Genomic DNA, 27,137 nt, shown 5'->3' with positions numbered 1-27,137 from the left:
TATATAATACATAATATACCATTATTATTATTATTATTTGTCTCTCCCCACACTCCCCGCTACCGCACTCTTCGTGCGTACGTTTTATAAACACGAACAACTGGATTTGCAGCCATGAAATTATTATACTCTCCGCCGTTTCAGCTGCCTCGACGGCGACGACATAAGACGGTGGCAGCGGCGGCGGTTGTCGGTTCGGTGGAGCGCCTCCTGCAGTTTAAACGATGCGTATTATATATATATAATATAATATACCAACATATACTATACCGCTGCGATATTAGTAATAATATAATATAAACTAATGTCGTTAATAAATAGTAATGACGGACTACGATATTCAATAGTAGCATATTACTAAATAATGTACGCATATTACTACCGTAGGCTATGTTAAAATTATATACGCAGGTAATGGCTGCAACTGACGAGTTTATTATAATATGGTAATAATTATAACAATATATATTATATTTTATAGACGATACGCATATTTCGTATGCGAACGGCGCGTGCACGTCATAAATAATATACACATTTCCGTGTTGACGAGCAGTGCGTCGAGTTATGGACCATATTATACAATATTATTAAATACACCTATATATAATATACTTATACCACAATATAAGTATAACGATTGATGCTCGTAACATATATATATATATATATATATAGGTACTACCTATACCGCATCATAAGCCTCAGGGCCACGTCATATCTATATAGTATCTATATACATTTAATATCGTAATATTATGTGCGACATAATTATTATTACACGGCGCGCAGTGCGGTGTATTATAATAATAATAATAATAATATCGATTCACATACAAAACTGGTTCATCGGCCAAATCGCGCGAGATGTGCAAGGTGTGTGCGCGTGTACTTATACCCGTACGATATATTATATACCTATATTACCTATACGTATAGTATAATAGTGTTATGTATGTGTATATAATAGTGCTTGCACGTATATATATATCGAATAGCTTGGCGGTGCAGCCTGCAGCGGTCCGTCTCCTGCGGCACTCCCCCGCGACAGAGGGTTTAAAAAGAAATGCGCGCAGGGTGAACGCGACCCATTGTCGCCGCCGCGGCATGCACGCGGTCTTCCTGCAGTTCACTCTGTCTCGCACCACGCGCACACGCACCACTCGCACACACTCATCTGCTCCCCCACCCGTTTTCTGGGTTTTCGTTGTTATTATTATTATTATATTATTTTTTTTTTTCGGCGGGCACGTTCGACACGACCGACGACCACCTGCCACCGACGGGCCCGTCCCGCGGCTGCAGTCGGCTCAATCGTCCGTCCGCTGTGTGGCGCGCGCTCATCGGCACACACCGCACCGCAGTCCATAAAATAATACTATCATTTACGAGTGTGTAGGTTTACTCGCCGCACCGCACCTCACTGCCTATAACTTAACCGTCGCACTGTGTCATAGTCCAAAAGTAAAAAATAAAAAATAAAAATAAAAAACGGAAATCGCCGTCGCGATATTGCAGTCTGCAAGTACGACATAGCTAGGCGGTAGGCAATAGCCGCATATATATACACAGAAATCGCGCCCACCTGCAGTCTCGCGTCTTCGCTGCCCATCGCCATGAAGCTCAAAGACGACGGCGCCCAAATGGACCACCACCTCAACATGATGCTGGAGCTGGTCGAGCGGCTGGAGCGGAACAGGTGGTCGGCGGGTTCGGGTGGCCGGCGGTGGCGGCCCGACGCCCGGCCGCCGCTGATGCCGCTCCAGGCCGAACTCCGTACGCTGGAGCTCTGGCGGTCCGTCATGGCCGAGTGTCTGGCCACGTTCCTGTACGTGGCCGTTGTCTGTGGCGCGGCCACTTCGGACGCTTCGCCGGTGCTCGGCGCGGCCGCCGCGTCCGGATTCACCATGCTCGCCCTGACCGTGTGCCTGCAAAACGTCTCCGGTAACGTACCACACGATATAATATAACACGTAATATTATTTATATAATTTTACTTGGGTGCCTACGCGATCTTTGTTCTTCTATCCTTTCCGATCTTTCGTCTGATATCTATCTGCTGTGTAGATCTCCACGGAAGTCCGTGCAGTCTCCCTATATATCGTCGTAGTAACTGTAGGTCCTTTTAAATCAAAATCATGTCTGCTCGTCCTTCCCGCATATGTTTTTTCGTCGCATCCTGCATGCTGTTCCGATGTCATCGACGCTTACGATTCCTTCGACCGCAGTGATTTTAATAAGCTCTCGTGTATACCAAACAATCTTAACTCTTCCGGTTCTGATATGTCGTATTGGTTTTAAACAGCATTGTTGTTGTTATTACTGTTTGAGTTTGACGTTTAATAATATTTTCTGCGGGTTTTAAAATGTATCTATATGAAAACGTATGTAGAACAAATATTGTAGAACCAATCGTCTTGCAATCACGACTTGTGAACTGCTTGATTTGGATCTATACTGTTATAATAATTTAGATTTTTCCAAGTATTAAACGTCTGTGATTATTAGTAATCGGTTTACAATTATGTATTTACGCATTTGACATATAATCGTAACTAAATTGCTATTGAACCTATCGTGTTATTTCACTGTAAAAGATTACGCTCAAAGCGAAAATTCTTTTATAATATGATGTCGGAGTAAATATTTTTTATAGATTAAATAGATTTATTCGTTTTAAATAACATATATAATTTATTTTCATGGTATACCGCTACTTGTAGCTACGTTGAGTTATAAAATAGACATCATCATTATCATCGACGAGTAAAGTTATTGTTTGCTAACAGTGGCGCATTTAAGGGGGGGCAACTGGGGCAAGTGCCCCGGGCGCCAAATTCTAGGGGGCGGGAAAATTTTTATAGTTTACCACTACATATAATTGAAATCTTTCTATTTAATTTGATATAATATTATTATACAAAATACAAATAAAGATTATAAATTAAAAATAGACATTTTACTTATAACTCATAAGGTCTATGATTATAAACGGTTTTCATACAGGTCTATGAGCGGCACGGGATTGTGACAATCATAGATATAAATATCAATGATTTATTTATATATTATAATATATATCATCTGTGGCGGAAATAACATGTTATTAGCTAATACGAGTTAAAAATAACATAATATCCACATCAAAATATTATTTTCCTTATCGCCGACCGCCGAACGTTATTTTTGTCAATATTAGCTATAGTGACTCGCGTGTTTAATTGTCTTCTGACAGCGTCTTGTGTAATTGTTCTAGGGTAATAAGTTAACCATACGGTCATTAGACGCTTAATGTTAATATTTGATTTAATCTTTATTGTTTATTGTTTATAATTCGTTCTACTTTCAAAATTAATATTCAGTATTCCAGTATACCTTCTATAAATTACTGGAATTTGGTAAGTACAATGTTATAAATTTATAGTTTATATATGGTTCTATGCACTGTACTCGATTGAGTATTATAAATTATATTTATATTACTATATTCTGTAATAGATTATACGCGGATTTTCAATATGGAAGCTAAAAAAAAGCTTAGTGGTTCAGGATATAGAAAGCAAGCAAAAATTAAAAAATTAAAACACGATGCATTAATTAAGAATTGTAGAAAATTAGATAGTATGTTCAAGCCATCGAATAATTCAAGTAAGTTGTTTTTGTTTTTGTTTTTATTGAAGTATAAAAACAAATAACAATTCAGTGTTTCAATTTTCAAATTTCTTATTTTGTATTTAATTATTTAAAGTACCTACCTGTTTTAAAAAAATACCAAACTCGCTTTTTATATTAATATAGGACCATTATATTATACCTAGTATAGACTACCTATCTGATAATTGTCTCTTATAACTATTGACATTTTTAGTGATCAAATTTTTATATTTATTAACTAGTTGAAGTTATAATTAGTTAATAAAAGCTGGTTTACTTTGAAACTTATATTTTGAATTTTATAATAAATTTGAATAATAATTGAAACTTGATGAATTAGATATGTTAAAGTTAAACCTACCTACAAAAATAAATATAAACCTGAATTATTCAAATGTAAGCAGTTCTGTACAGCATGGCTACAAAAAATGATGGAAATATTGAGACAGAAATTAAATTAAAATTATATTTATTTTATGTTTGAAATTAAATAATTCTTTTTTATGTTTAATAGATACAGATGATAAACTGGAGATGTTAAACCAAGGTACACAAATACAAATGAACCCAGATTATTCAAATGTAAACAGTTCTGAACAGTACAAACCTACAAAAAGTAGTGGTTATATTGAGACAGAAAGTAAAATTAAAAATGTAACTATCTTATATTTGCAATTAAATAATTGTATTTTATTATTTAATAGATACAGATGATGAACTAGATATGTTAAACCAAGATACACAAATACAAATGAACCCAGATTATTCAAATATAAACAGTTCTGAACAGCACAATCCTATGACAAGTAGTGGAAATATTGTGACAGAAAGTAAATAAAAAATGTAATTATTTTATTTTTGCAATTAAATAGTGGTATTTTATTATTTAATAGATACAGATGATAAACTAGAGATGTTAAATCAAGATACACAAATACAAATATACCCAGATTATTCAAATGTAAACAGTTCTGAACAACACAAACTTACAAAAAGTAGTGGTTATATTAAGACAGAAAGTAAATTAAAAATGTAACTATTTTATATTTGCAATTAAATAATTGTATTTTATTATTTAATAGATAGTATTTCTGAGATAAATACTGATATATTGTCATCTAAGAATAATGAAACTGCTGATGTTTTGTTTGAGCCTACTGATATTCCTCGGTAAATTATTTTATGTTAATATTTTAATAATTACTTGTAAGATACCTAAATTATTTACTAATATTTTAATATAAATAAACACTATTCAATACAAATACTATTCTAATATTTATGTGTTTTAATTTGGTAGGTGTATTAAAATAGTTAAAAAGGAATTAAGTGATTAAATGAAAATTACATAATTATTAGTTTTGTTTTAAAATAACCATGTTCAGTGTTTGTAGTGTTTTCATAATTTTTTACATACCAGTCACTTAATTTTAGTATTTATAGATTAAAATAAATCAATTACAATATAATATATAATAGTTGTTATTTTTCATAGATGTGATCCTGCTTTATGGAAAATAAACGAGTTCACTATAGAATATATTTGTATTAATGGATTTTCTCAAGATTTAAATGATTTAAATTTTACCAAGTCTAAACGAGCATATACAAAACTTCACAAAAAAACTACCAAAACCTACTATAGGTACAAATTTAAGTTTTAGTAACTAATGATAAGATAATTTTAATAACTTAACCTTATTTTAATTTAATTTTAAGATTTTGCAATAAAAACTATTGGAATACAAGACTAACTAATGGTGATTCAATTAAACGTAATTTCATTGCATACTCAGAAAGTAAGGGTGTAATTTACTGTATCCCATGCTTGTTGTTTGGCAACATAAATTCATCTTCATTTGCTTCAAAAGGATTTTCAAACTGGAAAAGAGCTGAAGAGCTCATATCACAACATGAAAATTCTTTAAAACATCGTTCAAATATTCTAGCAATGAAAAATCGAGGACAAACACATCAAAGAATTGATCAACAAATAATACAACAAATTGAAAATGAACGTATGTATTGGATCAATGTTTTAAAAAGAGTTGTGGCAATTGTTAAAACATTGGCATCAAGAGGTTTAGCATTCAGAGGACATACTTCAAAAATTGGATGTCCACGTAATGGAAATTTTATGATGGCACTTGAGTTATTAGCTGAATTTGACCCTTTTATATCAAACCATATTTCCAAAAATGGTAATCCCGGTAAAGGTCATACTTCATATTTATCATATTATATTTATGAGCAATTTATTTTATTAATGTCTAAAAAAGTAGAAAATACTATTATTCAAGATGTCAATACTTCACGATATTTTTCAATTAGTGTTGATTCAACGCCAGATATTACCCACACTGATCAACTTTCTTTAGTTGTACGATTTGTTGATGAGAGTGGTAATGTATTTGAGCGTTTTTTATGTTTTATGAATAATGTTGGACATAAATCAGAAGATATAGCTGAAGCAGTGATAACAATTCTGAATAAGTACAATTTGAATCTTAACTATTTAAGAGGGCAGTCATATGACAATGCGAGTAACATGTCTGGTAGTTACTCTGGATTACAAGCTAGAATAAAACTGATAAATCCATTGGCCAAGTTTGTTCCCTGCTCGGCTCATTCATTAAATTTAGTTGGACAAAATGCTGCCAGCTGTTGTAATGAAGCTATTCATTTTTTTAACTTTCTTCAAAACTTGTACACATTCTTTTCAGCATCAACTTACCGATGGCAGATTTTAAATTCTTCAATCAAGAGATTATCAGATACAAGGTGGTCTGCAAGAGATGATGCATGTTATTCATTAAATAAAAATTGGTCATCTATTGAAAATGCTTTAATTAAGATTGGAGAAAATGAAAAAGAAAAACCAGCTATTCGATGTGAAGCAAATGGTATACTCAAAATACTTAAATCATTAGAAACATCTTTCTTGTCAATTTTTTGGGGAGACATATTACATAGGTTTAATACAGTTAGCAAAAAACTTCAAAGTGTAAATATTGATTTAAGTGTTGTTGTTGAGCTTTATCAATCATTAATTAATTATGTTGGTGATATTCGTACAGATAAAGATTATGAAAATTTTAAAAGAAATGCTATTGAAAAATGTGGAATTATGAACTTTAGAAATACTGGAAAGCGACAAAAAAAAATTAAAAAATTTAGTGATGACAGTTCAATGGAAAGTATTGTAACTAATTTTAAAATCAATACCTATTTTGTTATTTTAGACCAATTGAAGTCAGAATTGTTGAGAAGAAAAATTGCATATGACAACCTTTTAAAAAATTATTATTTTTTTTTTAAAATTACTAAAATGACAGCTGCAGACATAAGGGTATCTGCTGAGCTGTTAAGAAATGAATATAATACAGATTTGGGAACTTCATTTCCTAATGAATGTATTCATTTTAGCAGCTATTTGAAAACTATTTCTAATCCTCCTCAAAGTATTCAAGATATGTTAGTGTTTATAAGAAAAAATAATTTGAAGGATATTTTCCCTTATATAGATATTGCTTTAAGAATGTTACTATGCACTCCAGTTAGTAACTGCTCAACTGAGAGGTCATTTTCAGCCTTAAAACGAATAAAATCATATTTAAGGTCAAACATAGGCGAAGAAAGGCTCACTGCATTAGCAATCATGAATATAGAATCTGATGTTACTACAGCAATAAGTTACGACGATATTATTCAAGAATTTGCTCAAGACCATGCACGACGAAAAGTATAAGTACATTTTTAAATATTGTTTGTTCTAGTATATTAATAATTATTTTAAATATATTTATATTTATTATCTACAAAAATATTAAATGTGTATTTCTTGAGGAGGGGGGGCGCTAGTAAAATGTTGCCCCAGGGCGCTAAATGTTTAAATGCGCCACTGTTTGCTAATAGTTGTGACATTACTATATAATATGTTTATATATTATGTTATGCGTATTTTGTAAAATAAAAAAATAAATTAAATTTTATGTTGGTGAATACATAAATTATGTTTTATAAAACAATTTACGTACGGTATAGATACATCATACACGATATACACTCAAATTATGAGTATTTACCTACACACATATATATATATATATAAAACACACACGCAAAAGGATGTTTGGAGGAGAATTGTGTAGATGAACTTCGTTGTGAGAGGGTTATTAATAATATTTTCCTATAATCCTCAAAAACTGTCATGTGTTATTAGTTATTACCCATAGGATATGGCCCATATAACATATATTATACCTACCTATATGTATACATATAGATTATTATTATTATGTACTTATATGGGAGTATATATGACTCGTAAATCAACGATTTATATTGAAAAAACAAATAAATATGAATAATGTTATTTATTATTTTTAACGGATACCAATAACTGTAATATTGTTACTCTATTATGTTGTTATTGTAATGGTTAGATATCGTTTTGAATGGGTAAGGTATATGCAGTGCACAGTCAAAAGGATTCTTTTGTTTTCAACGGATGTACAAATGCCGTTCTGGCACATTCCGCTTATAGCGCGTATTTGTATTATATTATAAGCATATATATACACAATACACCATATAACAGACAGTCTGTGTTTAACATTTACAGAATAATATAAATTATGTTCAAGAGTTCTGATTTTCTGAACAGCAATATTATATGGCTAGCGCCTTCGCGGGCGTCAGCTGAAAGATTATTAGTCTTAAAAAACAATCTGAAGTCCCTCGCCTCAACGCGGCGGCGGCCGTTCTGCACGAGTGGCAAAAATGTACTTGTTGTTATTTTTTTTTTAGTCCGCAGCAAATTATAATTTATTATTATGTAAGACGAGTTCTCGTCCAGAATATAAATATCCGATTCAAGAATATCATTTATCTTCAATGCCAGATTAAGGATTTTAGGGCCGGACGTGAATTGTAACTTGAACCTAGCTATTTCTATATAGGTACATAATGATATCATAATATAATCTATATTCTATACATTTGATAGAGAATAATAAAATGAAATACTCACCATTATAGAATATAGTGACTCTATACGTGTCGTATAAAATATAATAATGTGTGGTCGCTGTGTTTAAATTAATCACCACCCTTTTTAAACGCCGCGTTGCTGTTGCCTTTTGTATGAACGAAAATATTGGCACTCTTCGGCGGTTGATCGTCCGAACCGTAAAATTCGACATTTATCAAGTTTCCCCTCACGAGTCACGAGCGTACATTTTATTTTACATGGTGTCTGTATTATAATACCTATATGTGTGTATGTATGTATATGTGTGTGTGTGTGTGTGTGTGTGTGTGTGTTTATGTATAATATAACATGAACATATTTTACATCTAATGCCGTGATGAAATATATTTCAATTCGTTTCTTTTGTACAGATTTGTAAATCATCTCGCTCACCCTAAAAATTTTTAAATTAATATACGTGTACATTTCGTGATTTTGCACATAATTGGTAGATATTTACCTGGTAACATTCACATAATAATTATAGGACTATGCCACGCCGACACACAGATGGCAGAAACAATAATACATTCTAAACGAATACCGCAATTTTATACCCACATGATATACGACGGGATTTCGTAGAGAAAAACACATGGTCAACTGTAATCTAATGGTTTTTTTTACGTGTGGAATTCGAGACGGTTAAATCTCACCGCGTTCTCGCGCGTTATTATTCGCAAACCAGACAAAGCAATAATACGAGTAGTGCATTTTGGGATCCCTTTGTGACGTATTACATAGGTACACGCGTACGTCATCGTCTTTCCGATATCGTAACTTAATATATAATATATGTGTGTGTTAAAAAATAAAAAGTTTATTGTAAACATTTTTTGGCAAAAGCATGACGTGACTTGTTTACAAGACATTTAAGTACACAGCTAGATATTATTACGAGTAATAAGTGTCCAAAACTAAAAAAAAACCAACAAAAATCTATTCATAAATTATTCATGTCGCTTATTGTCGTTATATATCGCTTGAACGAACTTTTGAATTGTTGAAGCATGCGCGTCAATGGAATTGCAGCTTATTAGAATGTATACATTGGCATTGAAAAACGGCGACAATAATTGTTTAATCATTAGTCCATTTAATTTAATTAAAACGCGCGTGAATACGATTTGTTCACATCGAAAAAACGTGCCAGCTAGCTGTCTTGGATTTTAGCCAGAAGAATACTCTTATGTAGTCTATATTGTATGCATATATAGTTCCTTTCTTCGCAGCGGCGGCAGTTTTAATTTGTTTGTTTTAAAAGAACTATTATGGTGAGCAGAGACGACGAAACACTATATTATTATGTATGTATATACACATACACATATATCACGTATAAATAAATATATATATTATATATATCTACGACCCCACTGAATTGAATTAGTTTTTTTTTTTACTGTCGTCGATTGACGTGTAGTGTGTATAGTATTCAAATGTGCTTCCCATGTGCAGCATGAATGGATCTTTCGTCTTTTCATACGACAAAAACAGCGAACTGAATGAAAATATGATTCAACTAAAACAACAACAAAACTTATATAGAATATTAAAATAAACGTGTGTGCAGTTGCTTAATCGAAAACTTCGTTACGTATACTAACCTAAATAAAATAATTTTTGAATGTATTACGTCGTGTATATTCGATAGTATAATAATAATAATAATAAATTAATGTATGTAGGTGCGACGAATTCAGAATTAATCATAAATATATATACAGATGAGTATTGGGCATTTGGGCGTAGTAGACCTAAAATAGTGTAATATGTACAACAAGCGTGGAGGTTATAATAGTTTATTATATATGTATGCCTACTTTGCACCTGGTTTACGCGTGGACTCCGTTGCAATCGATGTTATGACATGGAAATGCCGGTGCTGTGTAATGCACGGTGTAGTGTTTTTGATAGGAAGTTTTTTTCTGTTATTATTTCGTTTCGTCGGAGGGTCGAAGTTTCACCTGCGCGATGTCACAGTTTCCGTGAACGAACGAAATCTACAGGGAACGCAAGCAATAATGAAATATATCATATAGTATACGCATTAAATCAAATAGAAAACAAAATAAGTTGAAATTTACACAAGATGCGTGCACGGTACCTAATACCTACGCTTTATATCCGTAAGAAATTTTTACTTCCGATTGCTTACTGTACACGCTTATTTACATGTATTTATACATTTTTATAAAGACATCGTTATGATGGATATATTATATATATATAATTACAAAGCGCAAGACGCCTAAGCACAGATTTTTACGAGCGAATTATAATTCACCCCCGAAGGATTTTCGATTCGTGTGCGTAAAATTCGCGGACTCGTCGGGGGTGGCGCGCGTCGCGCGTGTACGCTAACACGTATTTTTCCAGTTATACAGCGCATCACGATAATATAATACTTTGTTATACGCGTAACAGACCGCATACGGATTTTTTTTTTTTTTAAGTCTATGTACCCGAACTAGATCGTTTACGACGAGTCACGGCGCGGTGTGTCAATGAACCACTGCCCCGACAATATATAAACGTCCCTACACCGCAGTGTTTAATTGGCCGGCGTGTAGGGTGGAACAATATAAACGATATATTATAATATACACGCGGTGCGCTATTATATATTATTATCGTATGTACACGGGCGCACATGTTCGCCACCGACCTGGTTCGCTGCTCTCGTAAAAAAAAAAAAATAAATAAATAAAAATTGCCCTCTTCGGTGTCGATAAAAAACCGTATCGGTTGACAATTGGCACTCGAGTCTATACCGATAAAATATGTGTATCAAGCATGAGGGCTGAAAGTGAATCGACGGGGTGGCGGCGGGTGGAATCGCGCGCGACAATGAGATAATGATTATGTCGGACGCGCGCATTTATATACGTATATATATAAATTATACAATGTATATTATTATATTATTATTGGCGAGCATCTGTTGTACGTAAAAAAAAGGTTTTGACCCTCGTGTTCACGCGCGGCGGATTAATGCGAGTCGCGCAAAAACCGCGTACGTAACGATGCCACGCGCTTATGGTCGAGTCGGTATATAACATATTATAGTCACGTCACCGAAAATCCTAACATTATAATATTATTATGGTCATTCACTAGGCTGCTAAGTTAGCCTGCTCGATTAACTCGTTAAAACAATTTTAAACTTAATTTTTAATCGTGTATTTAGGGTTTGTTGTTTTATTTTTCCGTGATTTTTATTAAGTATACCTAATGATATAGTTAGGTATTAAATTTGTTTTAATACAAAATTAAGTGTTTAGATATTCCTATAGTTTGGCTGTTTGAGTGATTATAATATAATTTATTAATCTAAATATATAACAAAATGAAATCATTAAACATTAAAAGTACTTAAATATAAAAAAGAGTAATTCGTCATGTGTAATTTGATTTATATTTTCGTATAATAAAGTAATAATTTGACATTTAACTAGGTAATGCTATATTTTACACCTATTAATATATTATAATAGCAGTACAGTATCCATATTAGTACCTATGTACCTACCTACCCCTAAGCACAATGAAAATAGGTACCTACACAATATAATATAATATCATGTAGGCATTCGTGGCAATATGTATTTCTATCAAGTTAATATCACACACGTCTCTATACATAAACAATTCAATATGTTGTAAACTGTATCATTTATATAATATTTTAGTATTCAGTGTAATACAGCACAATGTATGCATACGCTGATTTCGATGCAAAAGTCAGAGTAGATAGGTGCTATGCGTAGACCATCAGAATACTGGGTAGGGCGAAAACAAATTGCCAGCTCAACCGTCGAAAGAAATTATAATTTTATATAGATGCCAAAAATATATATTTTCAAGAACTCTAACTGTGTTTTTGGCAGTCACGTCGGAACGTATTGCGTTTTTGTTGTGCTGCTGTTATTATAAACGTTAAAGAAAAAACAAAATTAGAAAGCTGATTAAATTTAGCACCAGAAGTTTTTATCAATGACGATTCTTAAAAGTTTTTGCAAACATAAAATTATAGACACTTGACTTACTTATAGAATTTTAATATTTCGTCTATGATAGTGCCGTAGTCAGGATTTTTTTTCATTTTTTTTTGGTAATGCTTGAATATACTTACTTATTACCTGTTGTTTTATGGTCCTCTTTCTTGTTTATTTAATAAACACAAAACTTTTACTTTTTCTTTCACAGTAATATTCGATTAACAGTAATGGTTTACACTTCGCAAAATATATAAAATATATTATTGTAAAATGTTAAAATTATAACTTATGCATTGTATTAATTTTCACCTAGATTGCAAGCTCATTATATAGGACAAATGGGAATTGGGATAAATAAAAATAAAAAAGATTGTAATGAAGCAAATAAAAACCAATTGAAATGATTGTTATCAAATTATATGGGCTAGTGGGTTACCGAGGTTTTAAGTAACACATATCCATGGTCCAGTTGGTTCAGAATCAAAATATTCTGATATAAGACGAACGATTTTGTGATATCACCCATGCATGATGATTATATTAATTTAACTTGAAAATCTTAATCCACGGCACGAATTAAGATATTATGCGATATCCCAAGTGTGTTTTAGACCACATTCGTCTTATCCATAAACATTCTAGAATCGTAGATAATAATATATATAAAATAGCCAATAAGCAATAAAATATAGTATATTTACATTTTACTATCATAATTTATGGTCAATCAACTCAATTGCATATTATGAAAATAGGATTGCTAGGTAGGTATACATATAAATTAAGTGAATACTGATTATTGATAAATATGGTTATAAAATAAACCTTTTTATAAATTTAAATTTAAATTACTAATTATTCATCATAAATTCGCTTTGTAATACATTAATAAATAATATTAGATTCTTGTGTACCTATTATAGTGTATACTATAGTACAGCACTTAATGATATTAAAAATAAAGTTTTTAGGTTTTGTGTTAGGCCCATATTACTCCCTAGCTACCGTATTGGACAATGATATTTGTACATATTGCATATAAAAAATAACTTGGTAAATTATTTCCAATTATAGTGACATATATCTTGTAGCAATATCGTCCAATCAGTATGGAAATAATTACACTCACGTTTGATAAACATTGTTTGGATTTGTGTACGCTACCAGTGGCGCATTTAAGGGGGGGCAACTGGGGCAAGTGCCCCGGGCGCCAAATTCTAGGGGGCGGGAAAATTTTTATAGTTTACCACTACATATAATTGAAATCTTTCTATTTAATTTGATATAATATTATTATACAAAATACAAATAAAGATTATAAATTAAAAATAGACATTTTACTTATAACTCATAAGGTCTATGATTATAAACGGTTTTCATACAGGTCTATGAGCGGCACGGGATTGTGACAATCATAGATATAAATATCAATGATTTATTTATATATTATAATATATATCATCTGTGGCGGAAATAACATGTTATTAGCTAATACGAGTTAAAAATAACATAATATCCACATCAAAATATTATTTTCCTTATCGCCGACCGCCGAACGTTATTTTTGTCAATATTAGCTATAGTGACTCGCGTGTTTAATTGTCTTCTGACAGCGTCTTGTGTAATTGTTCTAGGGTAATAAGTTAACCATACGGTCATTAGACGCTTAATGTTAATATTTGATTTAATCTTTATTGTTTATTGTTTATAATTCGTTCTACTTTCAAAATTAATATTCAGTATTCCAGTATACCTTCTATAAATTACTGGAATTTGGTAAGTACAATGTTATAAATTTATAGTTTATATATGGTTCTATGCACTGTACTCGATTGAGTATTATAAATTATATTTATATTACTATATTCTGTAATAGATTATACGCGGATTTTCAATATGGAAGCTAAAAAAAAGCTTAGTGGTTCAGGATATAGAAAGCAAGCAAAAATTAAAAAATTAAAACACGATGCATTAATTAAGAATTGTAGAAAATTAGATAGTATGTTCAAGCCATCGAATAATTCAAGTAAGTTGTTTTTGTTTTTGTTTTTATTGAAGTATAAAAACAAATAACAATTCAGTGTTTCAATTTTCAAATTTCTTATTTTGTATTTAATTATTTAAAGTACCTACCTGTTTTAAAAAAATACCAAACTCGCTTTTTATATTAATATAGGACCATTATATTATACCTAGTATAGACTACCTATCTGATAATTGTCTCTTATAACTATTGACATTTTTAGTGATCAAATTTTTATATTTATTAACTAGTTGAAGTTATAATTAGTTAATAAAAGCTGGTTTACTTTGAAACTTATATTTTGAATTTTATAATAAATTTGAATAATAATTGAAACTTGATGAATTAGATATGTTAAAGTTAAACCTACCTACAAAAATAAATATAAACCTGAATTATTCAAATGTAAGCAGTTCTGTACAGCATGGCTACAAAAAATGATGGAAATATTGAGACAGAAATTAAATTAAAATTATATTTATTTTATGTTTGAAATTAAATAATTCTTTTTTATGTTTAATAGATACAGATGATAAACTGGAGATGTTAAACCAAGGTACACAAATACAAATGAACCCAGATTATTCAAATGTAAACAGTTCTGAACAGTACAAACCTACAAAAAGTAGTGGTTATATTGAGACAGAAAGTAAAATTAAAAATGTAACTATCTTATATTTGCAATTAAATAATTGTATTTTATTATTTAATAGATACAGATGATGAACTAGATATGTTAAACCAAGATACACAAATACAAATGAACCCAGATTATTCAAATATAAACAGTTCTGAACAGCACAATCCTATGACAAGTAGTGGAAATATTGTGACAGAAAGTAAATAAAAAATGTAATTATTTTATTTTTGCAATTAAATAGTGGTATTTTATTATTTAATAGATACAGATGATAAACTAGAGATGTTAAATCAAGATACACAAATACAAATATACCCAGATTATTCAAATGTAAACAGTTCTGAACAACACAAACTTACAAAAAGTAGTGGTTATATTAAGACAGAAAGTAAATTAAAAATGTAACTATTTTATATTTGCAATTAAATAATTGTATTTTATTATTTAATAGATAGTATTTCTGAGATAAATACTGATATATTGTCATCTAAGAATAATGAAACTGCTGATGTTTTGTTTGAGCCTACTGATATTCCTCGGTAAATTATTTTATGTTAATATTTTAATAATTACTTGTAAGATACCTAAATTATTTACTAATATTTTAATATAAATAAACACTATTCAATACAAATACTATTCTAATATTTATGTGTTTTAATTTGGTAGGTGTATTAAAATAGTTAAAAAGGAATTAAGTGATTAAATGAAAATTACATAATTATTAGTTTTGTTTTAAAATAACCATGTTCAGTGTTTGTAGTGTTTTCATAATTTTTTACATACCAGTCACTTAATTTTAGTATTTATAGATTAAAATAAATCAATTACAATATAATATATAATAGTTGTTATTTTTCATAGATGTGATCCTGCTTTATGGAAAATAAACGAGTTCACTATAGAATATATTTGTATTAATGGATTTTCTCAAGATTTAAATGATTTAAATTTTACCAAGTCTAAACGAGCATATACAAAACTTCACAAAAAAACTACCAAAACCTACTATAGGTACAAATTTAAGTTTTAGTAACTAATGATAAGATAATTTTAATAACTTAACCTTATTTTAATTTAATTTTAAGATTTTGCAATAAAAACTATTGGAATACAAGACTAACTAATGGTGATTCAATTAAACGTAATTTCATTGCATACTCAGAAAGTAAGGGTGTAATTTACTGTATCCCATGCTTGTTGTTTGGCAACATAAATTCATCTTCATTTGCTTCAAAAGGATTTTCAAACTGGAAAAGAGCTGAAGAGCTCATATCACAACATGAAAATTCTTTAAAACATCGTTCAAATATTCTAGCAATGAAAAATCGAGGACAAACACATCAAAGAATTGATCAACAAATAATACAACAAATTGAAAATGAACGTATGTATTGGATCAATGTTTTAAAAAGAGTTGTGGCAATTGTTAAAACATTGGCATCAAGAGGTTTAGCATTCAGAGGACATACTTCAAAAATTGGATGTCCACGTAATGGAAATTTTATGATGGCACTTGAGTTATTAGCTGAATTTGACCCTTTTATATCAAACCATATTTCCAAAAATGGTAATCCCGGTAAAGGTCATACTTCATATTTATCATATTATATTTATGAGCAATTTATTTTATTAATGTCTAAAAAAGTAGAAAATACTATTATTCAAGATGTCAATACTTCACGATATTTTTCAATTAGTGTTGATTCAACGCCAGATATTACCCACACTGATCAACTTTCTTTAGTTGTACGATTTGTTGATGAGAGTGGTAATGTATTTGAGCGTTTTTTATGTTTTATGAATAATGTTGGACATAAATCAGAAGATATAGCTGAAGCAGTGATAACAATTCTGAATAAGTACAATTTGAATCTTAACTATTTAAGAGGGCAGTCATATGACAATGCGAGTAACATGTCTGGTAGTTACTCTGGATTACAAGCTAGAATAAAACTGATAAATCCATTGGCCAAGTTTGTTCCCTGCTCGGCTCATTCATTAAATTTAGTTGGACAAAATGCTGCCAGCTGTTGTAATGAAGCTATTCATTTTTTTAACTTTCTTCAAAACTTGTACACATTCTTTTCAGCATCAACTTACCGATGGCAGATTTTAAATTCTTCAATCAAGAGATTATCAGATACAAGGTGGTCTGCAAGAGATGATGCATGTTATTCATTAAATAAAAATTGGTCATCTATTGAAAATGCTTTAATTAAGATTGGAGAAAATGAAAAAGAAAAACCAGCTATTCGATGTGAAGCAAATGGTATACTCAAAATACTTAAATCATTAGAAACATCTTTCTTGTCAATTTTTTGGGGAGACATATTACATAGGTTTAATACAGTTAGCAAAAAACTTCAAAGTGTAAATATTGATTTAAGTGTTGTTGTTGAGCTTTATCAATCATTAATTAATTATGTTGGTGATATTCGTACAGATAAAGATTATGAAAATTTTAAAAGAAATGCTATTGAAAAATGTGGAATTATGAACTTTAGAAATACTGGAAAGCGACAAAAAAAAATTAAAAAATTTAGTGATGACAGTTCAATGGAAAGTATTGTAACTAATTTTAAAATCAATACCTATTTTGTTATTTTAGACCAATTGAAGTCAGAATTGTTGAGAAGAAAAATTGCATATGACAACCTTTTAAAAAATTATTATTTTTTTTTTAAAATTACTAAAATGACAGCTGCAGACATAAGGGTATCTGCTGAGCTGTTAAGAAATGAATATAATACAGATTTGGGAACTTCATTTCCTAATGAATGTATTCATTTTAGCAGCTATTTGAAAACTATTTCTAATCCTCCTCAAAGTATTCAAGATATGTTAGTGTTTATAAGAAAAAATAATTTGAAGGATATTTTCCCTTATATAGATATTGCTTTAAGAATGTTACTATGCACTCCAGTTAGTAACTGCTCAACTGAGAGGTCATTTTCAGCCTTAAAACGAATAAAATCATATTTAAGGTCAAACATAGGCGAAGAAAGGCTCACTGCATTAGCAATCATGAATATAGAATCTGATGTTACTACAGCAATAAGTTACGACGATATTATTCAAGAATTTGCTCAAGACCATGCACGACGAAAAGTATAAGTACATTTTTAAATATTGTTTGTTCTAGTATATTAATAATTATTTTAAATATATTTATATTTATTATCTACAAAAATATTAAATGTGTATTTCTTGAGGAGGGGGGGCGCTAGTAAAATGTTGCCCCAGGGCGCTAAATGTTTAAATGCGCCACTGTACGCTACACATCTGTTTCTAATATATTAATTTTTTAAGAACACGTCGCCTGAAGAACATTGTCTCATAGTCCCTTACGGTTTCACACGTGTGAGTATGTGACATAACAAAAACACATTCAAGAAGATCGATTATTTAAATATATACTTAACTTGAAATTGTTTTTTCGAGGCAATTTAAAGGAGAAGTATTATTATTGTTTCCAATGTTTCCTATTCCTATATCTTATATTATTCATACAATCCTTCTTTAATTCAAGTATTATTGTTTTAAATTATTTAAACTATTTTAGATTTTGAGTGTAGTGATGAAAATTTTAGTTTAACAATGGTCAATGATGTTATTTATTCATTTTTGTGATTGTATTTATCATTCAGAACAAATTCTTTAATCTTTAACTTTGAGAATAGTTTCCGGTAGTAAATTGAATTTAGTTGGTGCTTTTCAGGTGGGTAAAAGGTAAAAATGTCTGGTAATACTTTTCAGAAATAAGTAATCGGAAAAAATAAAAATATCAACAAAATTCAAGTTTTTGACAAATTTTTTTTGTTATTTCAAAAATGAATAAATATCCAAATATTATATATAAAGTAAACTAGCATTAGTAAAAAAAAATTTGAAAATTTAGAGTAAAATTCCTCGTAATTTATTCATACTGCAATAAAAATTCAATCACAATTAATAGATTTCTTACTGGAAATTAAAAATGGATGATGACAGAGTAGAGACGAACTGTCTGCTCAGAATCGTTTTTTTATAAATTAATTTTTCATTAAATTCAAATTTAACATATCCATTACAACAGTGATCTAATCATAGGTAAAGTATACTGTAGACTCGACTCAATAACAGCAAGACTTTTCCGGTTTTTATCAATAATAACTGGGTAGGTTAAATGTATAAATGTATAAATGTAGAACTAGGTTAACAACATTCAATAAGTATAATATGTAATAAAAATCATTGTGTACCACTAAACGGTTTAAAAATTATAGCCGAGAACTACTGTCTACTACGGTATCGTGGTGATAAGATAAGTTAGCAAACAACAAACTAGTCACAATAATGTGAAATATACAAATAAAACATCATAAGTAGGTAGTTAAATGCAATATTGTAAAAAGAATAGAATAAATAACAGAATGAATATAATTTAGAGTCTCTATGTCTGTAAACAAACCGACAATGTTTATATTAGTAAAAGTAGGTAGGTATTAAAATATTAATAACATATTATCGTAGTCGAAGCCATGACAATCCTAACTGCTTAGGTAGGTACTTGTAATCTAATCTACCTATTTGAACGGTTAAAAAATAACGTACATACATGCGTATTTTTAGCACTGTATATAGTTTTTAGGTAGTTAGTAAACAATTGTTGCTTAATTATTGTTCGAAATGTATTTCGACTGATTTATATTTTAATAAATTGTAGCTGTAGCCAGTACAGCCTGTAGGTATATAACCTTGAAAATCAAAACATCAATATTTATAAGATTAAAAATATTAATTATAATCAAAATAAAAATAATATAATAATATAATATAGAAATATATTATTAATCTACCGGTTATCTGTTATAGTATTACTAATATTGAATAATACAATTTGAAACATAAATAACAATTAAATCTATTTTTTAAATGATTTACCTACCTACTTGTACGTCGTAGAGCAAAAAATACCTTTAACTCAGTCAATTTATTGTATTTTTAATATTTATGCAACTTAAAATTAGCAAAATTATCTCTGTTTTCTAGAATTAGTTAAAAATATTATTTTTTTAGAACAAAATACACATTACTAAAAGCACGTTTTGGCCATTTTTTCTTATCAATGTTCAACTTAATGTATTTATATTCAATATTATATATATATAATATATATCTACTTATTAATCATCAGGGCCGGATGTAGCATATTTTTAACCCGGGGAAAAGTATAAAATTAGTACCCTCTTATAATTCAGCTCCCTCTATTATACCACTGTTATTTGGTAATTTGGCGTCTCCTGTTCAAGACTTCCGGGGCAAGTGACCCGGTTCACTCTCCCCTAGATCCGTCCCTACCAACCATACAAAGAATAGTTAGGGCAGTGTTTTCCAACCTTTTTGTAATGGCAATCTACAAATTTATTGTTTGTTGGGTACACAAACCTCACTAGCAAAAAAATTGCCTAGGTTTTTTACATAATATATAGTTAGTTGTCTAATTTGCACTTTTGAGAATTTATTTAGTTAATATCATTGGTCATTTTTAATTGATAATAAATGTTTTTTTTCAGGAGGGCACATAAATCCTGCTTTAACCACCGCCATGCTGATCACAAGAAGGATAAGCCCCGTAAGAGCTGTCATGTTCATAGCTGCACAATGTGGTGGCGCAGTAGGAGGGGCTGCGATAATCTACAGGTAAACAACATTTACGTCCCGCCGTATCATATTATTATGTATGTCGTATGATATTATATAGATCGTTAGGTATTCATTATTTTACTTGTGCTCTCTGTATCACGTACGTGATATCAAATTCTCTACATCACGGTACTATCGGTTTCCAGCGTTTCCGCTCGCAACTACTTCACCAGCCTGTATGACCTGCCAAACAGCAGCACGACCCCGTGGCAACGTTTCAGCTTGGGCTTGTTACTCATGTTCTTCATCGTGTTCACATATTACGTGACTAATAATACGTTTCATAAATGGACCGGAACTTCGGCAACGGCAATAGGAGCAGTGTACTTCGCGTGCGGTCTAGTGGCGGTAAGAGCAAATCCGATGATCCCTTATAAATACACTACGAGTAAATTTTTGCAGATGCCCTTTATTAATCCAGCCTGCGCGTTTGGACCGGCACTTGTGATGAATCATTGGGATAATCACTGGGTAAGTTCAATCAATTATATAATTATTATTAACAATATGTTTTTATTCTGAAATCAAGTAAATCAGTAAGTAGGTAGGTACTCTACTTGGTCTTATGTAACACCGATGTACGAGCTTAGGGTCATTTTTATGACAGGGAGAGAGGATGTGGGCCAAGAGTGCAGTTCTAACAGCTGGTGTGAATATTTCAGAACAAAATAAATATAATTGTGTCTACCTATACAAAGTGAATTTATCGTGTGAAGTTAAAATTTAAATGTTAAAAAGTGTATATATGTTTTATTACGTTGTACATACAAATATGAAATGTTAATATGTAATAGGTATAATATATATAAATTCATTCATGATTCACACATCCGTTGATTCGAAGTTATTGCCTTTTGAAGTTTGCTAATATACCTACTATTTGTTATGCGCATTAAGTAGGTACCGCCCCACCGCACGTAATATTGTGCGGAAGCGTGCAGTATTGAATACTGATTTTGGCTTTGCTGATTAAAGTATTAGTCTGATAAGTGAAAACACTTTCAACTTTTTAATTCCTATAAATAACTTTTAAATCTCTATCGTTCATCTAACAATTCATAATAAATGTTGATAAATAAATAATTTTTAGTTAATACTTATAATATTTTCATATTGGACCTACTTTATACGGAATAAAATAACCACGATATGCGGTAGAGGGGAAGCGGATGATGCTCAATCGAACTTTAAAGTGGGTGAAATATATCTTTTTTGTCATGAAATCATGGGAAAAAATGAAATATTTGATGTTGGGACATATGGCTCGAGTATAGCTCAAAATGACAATCATAAACGATACCTCAATATTGAATTTAATATTTTCGTTAGGTACCTATAATCTTATATAAAAATGGTTGGTGAATTCAATATTTTTTCGCACCATAAACCATGTCAATAAAAAATATATAGTAGGTATTACAACAGGTAATTGAAGTATGACACATTGTTAAAATACAATGGAGTGATGGATGCGTGTTTCAACAGCTAATACGATTGCGTTCAAGTAGGTATACCAATGTATAGTGTGCGACGTGGTTACCTACTATATACCTACCTCGCGTAACAAATAGAAAATCACAAACTTCAAAAATACTGAATATTCGGAAGTTCATATTTAAAATATTTTAAAATCGTAGTAAACTTAATTCAAATCGAATTTTAAATGGAGGGCTTGACAAATAAAAAGTGTATGCAAGACATTAAAAATAAATATTTTGAAATAATGGGTTAAGAATTATGTAAAGAAATACTTACAAATAATTTGTAGGTAAACATATAAATGATGTATTTACCATAATACAAACATTGCTTCAGAGTTACCGATAGATATGTAGTAGGTATATTAAATGGATCTTCACTACACACTTATTTTTATATTCTTTTTTATATCTTAGTGTACAATTAATGATTAATAATGTTATTAAATTACTTAATCTGCAGGTTTATTGGTTCGGGCCAGGAGCAGGAGGAATCATTGCAGGTGTAGTGTATGATTTAATATTCAATCCACAAAAACGAAAAGCGACGATAGACGATTTGAATGGTAAGATTACATGTACAGTTAAAAAAAATCAAATTAATAATACACATACTTTTATAGATGATGAGAATTTGTGTCAGATACAAGTACCTCATAAAATTATTCGACCGGCTCTTTCTCCTCCAACTTTATCTGCTGATTTAGATTTGCCAGAGCCTTTGTATGAAGGTAGTAGATCGCTATACACCCGTTCACCAGTTTTGACCCGTGCAAATTTAAGTCGGTCACAGTCACTGTACCATTCAAAATCCACCCATAACTTGCCACCTCGTGATTACTTGCCAAGACCAGGGCCATTATTACCAGCACAATCATTATATCCACTGACAACAGCAGCTACTACAACGTGCAATGATAGAACAGATAGGCCCGACAGGCAAAATCAACAGAATCAACAAAGGCAATATGAACCTACGTACAGTGCTAGGAATTCGTCAACAGTCAACGCTAGTGGTATCCATAATGGTTTGTAACTTATAAAACTGATTGTAATAAAAGTGTTAATATTATTGCATATTCAAAATATTTCTAGGAATGTATCCAAAAAGTAATAGGTCAGAAACATATAGGCAACCACCAAAAGATTCAGCAGATGATCTTTATGGAATTTATGGCAATTCTCAAAATAAATCACAAACTCATCATGGTAATCATTCAAGGAGTGAGTATGTTTACCGATGGACACCACCAAATTCAGTTATGCACGAATACTCATGAACGTGTCAATATCTTATAATATGTACAGTTTGCTATGTGAATACTAAAAACTTTTACTTAATTGTAAATTATTAAATGTAAATAAATTTTATGTAAATAAATATTGTAATGAAATTAATAAACTGATATTTTATTTACTGTATACTTATTATATTATATTATATTATCTATCTTAGGAACATATTTAACTAATGGCTTTTTTTGAATTGAAAAAATACTGTGTTGGTGTATTATGATATACTGGTTCTGACATTTTAAACAACTTATGTGCATACCAATGACATGCTTGGATAGGTTGATCACTATTCTTTAAATCATTCAAAATATTCATTTCTACATCATCAATAGAAGTAAATTCATCTAAGAAACTTTTTAGTTTATCTTCACTATAATGTACAAATGGACAGCATCCTTCATCAGAAACTTGAATATTTTGCTTCTAAAATAAATTAAATTGTTACAATTAGAACTTGTTTAAAATCTTGAAAAATTCATGAAATATACCTGCATTAAAACACAAGATGTCATTTGATAATTTTTTTTTGATCCCAACATACCATAAGTATGTCGGACATTGTATTCTATTTGTTTGTGATGTTCATCCCATGAATGTGTGCATGTACTTATTAGATTTCCACACTTGGAATATTCCTGTTTAAATAACATTAAAGTCTGTTCTAAAGGTATGCCTATATCTTTTAAAAATAATGTCAACCGATAACGTGGATCATGTGCAAGTCGATGATTTGTGAATAATGAATTTAATGACAACAACATGCAAGGAGGCAATAATATTTTGTTTAAAGTGAGTTCTTCCAAGGATATCTGTTCATCAATATTTTTCCAAAACGCTATTTTAGAATTGTAATACCCATTTATTTTCTCTTTAAGATATTCAATTTGTAAATTGTTATTATTCAAAGCAGACATAGAGCGACGAATTTTATGTAATGATTTGATATAAATTAAACGAAATAAATCAACTAATACACTGTTCCACTGATTACATGGTACAGTGGCAATGCCTTGATTAAGGTGCACTTTTCGGTTGGAAACCAAAGTAGGGCATTTTTGCCAAGGAACTGAAAAAAAAAATTTGATTAGTCAAATATGAAAGAATTTTAAATAAAAGTTTGTAATAACAAACCTTCAATAGAATGTATACTACAATGTTCATCACATGATACATGCTGCTTATCCTTGTATTCTGAACAGAATTTAAGTAATACATCTAAATTATCGTCCATAACATTAAAAAGTCTAATATCATCTATAATTTTGATTAAGTATTTTCTTAAAAAATTTGGTTTCAATAAATTTAAACGTTCTGTGATTAAACGACATTCTCCTTCTATGACCATCTCCTTTAATGTATTGTCATCAGTTAAACTTGCGTGAGTTCTGAAAATATCAATGTATTATCTTAAAGTAAAAAAATTCTTTGGAGCTAATTCTTTAACATAAAAACACATTAAGTTATTATAATTTAACAAGTAAATATTCTTTTGTATATTAATACAATATGAAAAACTAAATACCAATATATTATATAATACATATATTTACAGTAATATCTTACTATGATATAAATGTAATTTTTATAAACTATTTAAAGTATAAAAAATACTTAACAATAACTGTAATACAATGTATACAAATTTATATTAAATGAATAAATACCAGTATTTATTCAAATTATTATGAAAAATGATTGAAATTTAATTTTTCAAATCAAACTAGATTAACTAAGCTGTTCAGTTTAACACACTAAATGAAGACAATTTAGTACTATAGGTACTAAGGTAGTACTAAAGGCCTTGTTTTCTTCAATGGACCATAAAATGGCCAAAAATTGGCAAGTATGCTCCAAAACTGTTTCTCAAATTTGGAAATTGCTTAGATTTGCTATACTATGGAATGTTCTGCGATAATATTAACTTTTTTTTCAAATAAAAACTAACCTTTTTTAATATAAATTAAAATATGGTCCTTAGGTCCCTCTGGATAAAAAATTGGTTCTAGTTGAACTTATGAATAAATAGGTATTAAGATTTAATTTAATATGACAAAATATCAATATATTAAATCAGAATATACTAAGTCAAGTACAGAATTATATACAATTACATAATAATTTAAGCACTAGTAATAATAATCATAAATTTAGGATTTTCTTAATGCATGACCACAATAAGACATCTTGTATTCTTGAGTCTTGTTTTAATAAATCCTTCATACAAATTCATCAAAAGAAATGTTTATTAAATTAAACATTTACTTTAAATAATATAGTCAACTTAATTTTAAGTTATAAGTATTATCTAGATAAAAATATTGTTATTTCAATTAGGTATTCATATTATCTGTCAATTAAATTTACTAATAATAAATAAAAAGGTATAAAGTAAAATAATAAAAGTATAAATTGTACACATTTTTATGAATAGAAATTAGTAATAAACTATTATCAATTATAATAGTTATAGTAGGTAATGTATAAATACTTTTTATTCAAATCGTTGAAATAATCATAGACGTAAGTAAATTATTTAAATTTTTTGTTGCTTAATATCATACCACATAATTTTTAGTCTTAGTTTAAAGTAGGTTTTATAAATATAAATAAGTATAAATGAAGTTCATACCTAAGGCACAGAAATCCAGAGTAGTCTAAGATCGTAGAATTTCTCAAATACTGCAAGTGCTTTTGTTTGCCACTTAATTTGGAATAAGTGGCAAAATGTCCTAATCGTGATAAAGCTGAATCTTCCACATCAATTACGGATACATTTATATCTGGTACTTGTAAATAAAACATTTTTTATTTTCATAATCTGACAAAAATAAACCTATAACCACAGATGGAAATAGTATAATATAAACTAATAATTATTATACTATTATATTCAAATTACAAATAAAAAATAATACTATAAAACATAATCAACAAGATCAACATAATACTTTGTTTTACCGTTGTCTGTTATTTGTGTTCAATGTTTAAGTATATTTAAAATAATAGGTGCGCGGTGCTCCATTCTGTGTCGAATTTATCAGTTATAAATGTTATCAATTATCACTTATCTGTAAGCAGCTGATTGAATATCGTTTGCATGGATTACGTTATCATGGACACGATTTAATATATAGATCAGCAGCTATGTACTTATGTCTTAAACCGTAAAGTCATTGACTGAGGTACAATTTCATCTTAATCCCTAGTTATTATTATTTTTCATCTTCAGTGATATCGTTTAAAAATATAAATATGGGACTGAATTAAAATTTAAAAATTCCGCGGGAATTTTGGTACATTAAGCTCGTTGCTCGTTCTTATAATA

At 29.9% G+C, this 27,137-nt stretch overlaps 2 protein-coding genes across 11 annotated transcripts; one reads left to right on the top strand and one right to left on the bottom strand.

Moving 5' to 3' along the window:
* Nucleotides 1-1,122: 1,122 nt before the first annotated feature.
* Nucleotides 1,123-23,938, top strand: LOC132931547 (neurogenic protein big brain). 8 transcript variants are annotated; one of them, XM_060997438.1, is made up of 10 exons: nt 1,123-1,944; nt 3,499-3,648; nt 4,169-4,294; nt 4,359-4,484; nt 15,424-15,549; nt 15,613-15,738; nt 15,802-15,889; nt 16,215-16,364; nt 16,439-17,622; nt 17,797-18,585. In XM_060997438.1, the coding sequence occupies exons 1-10, from the start codon at nt 1,617-1,619 to the stop codon at nt 18,465-18,467; spliced, it is 3,075 nt and encodes a 1,024-aa protein (XP_060853421.1). In that variant the 5' UTR covers nt 1,123-1,616; the 3' UTR covers nt 18,468-18,585. The 8 variants fall into 8 exon arrangements, with proteins under 8 accessions (XP_060853421.1, XP_060853418.1, XP_060853422.1 ...); XM_060997435.1 differs by having other exon boundaries at nt 16,439-18,586; XM_060997439.1 differs by lacking the exons at nt 15,424-15,549; nt 15,613-15,738; nt 15,802-15,889; ... (1 more) ...; nt 16,439-17,622; nt 17,797-18,585 and adding exons at nt 4,548-4,673; nt 4,737-4,824; nt 5,150-5,299; nt 5,374-5,453; nt 5,526-7,887.
* On the bottom strand, nt 23,898-26,857 carry LOC132931583 (DNA primase large subunit-like). 3 transcript variants are annotated; one of them, XM_060997445.1, is made up of 5 exons: nt 26,771-26,857; nt 26,442-26,645; nt 24,944-25,197; nt 24,301-24,878; nt 23,898-24,235 (listed from the first exon to the last, which is right to left on the bottom strand). In XM_060997445.1, exons 2-5 carry the CDS (start codon nt 26,612-26,614, stop codon nt 23,981-23,983), a joined length of 1,260 nt encoding a protein of 419 aa, XP_060853428.1. In that variant the 5' UTR covers nt 26,615-26,645; nt 26,771-26,857; the 3' UTR covers nt 23,898-23,980. The 3 variants fall into 3 exon arrangements, with proteins under 3 accessions (XP_060853428.1, XP_060853429.1, XP_060853430.1); XM_060997446.1 differs by having other exon boundaries at nt 26,761-26,843; XM_060997447.1 differs by having other exon boundaries at nt 26,442-26,592; nt 26,771-26,840.
* Nucleotides 26,858-27,137: the final 280 nt, after the last annotated feature.

This window comes from Rhopalosiphum padi, chromosome 1, assembly GCF_020882245.1.
Source record: "Rhopalosiphum padi isolate XX-2018 chromosome 1, ASM2088224v1, whole genome shotgun sequence".
Classification (NCBI taxonomy): domain Eukaryota; kingdom Metazoa; phylum Arthropoda; class Insecta; order Hemiptera; family Aphididae; genus Rhopalosiphum; species Rhopalosiphum padi.
The sequence above is the reverse complement of the archived record's forward strand: the minus strand, read 5'-3'. Positions and strand labels throughout refer to the sequence as shown.

What these genes read in the sequence shown, in the direction of transcription:
- LOC132931547 (XM_060997435.1), top strand. Translation starts at nt 1,617, where the DNA reads ATGAAGCTCAAAGACGACGGCGCCCAAATGGACCACCACCTCAACATG. An exon ending in TGGTTATATTGAGACAGAAA is followed by an intron (nt 4,295 to 4,358) that starts GTAAAATTAAAA and finishes ATTATTTAATAG; the next exon opens with ATACAGATGATGAACTAGAT. An exon ending in GAGCCTACTGATATTCCTCG is followed by an intron (nt 15,890 to 16,214) that starts GTAAATTATTTT and finishes TATTTTTCATAG; the next exon opens with ATGTGATCCTGCTTTATGGA.
- LOC132931583 (XM_060997445.1), bottom strand. Translation starts at nt 26,614, where the DNA reads ATGTTTTATTTACAAGTACCAGATATAAATGTATCCGTAATTGATGTG. An exon ending in TCTGGATTTCTGTGCCTTAG is followed by an intron (nt 25,198 to 26,441) that starts GTATGAACTTCA and finishes TGATATTTTCAG; the next exon opens with AACTCACGCAAGTTTAACTG. An exon ending in TAGTATACATTCTATTGAAG is followed by an intron (nt 24,879 to 24,943) that starts GTTTGTTATTAC and finishes TTTTTTTTTCAG; the next exon opens with TTCCTTGGCAAAAATGCCCT.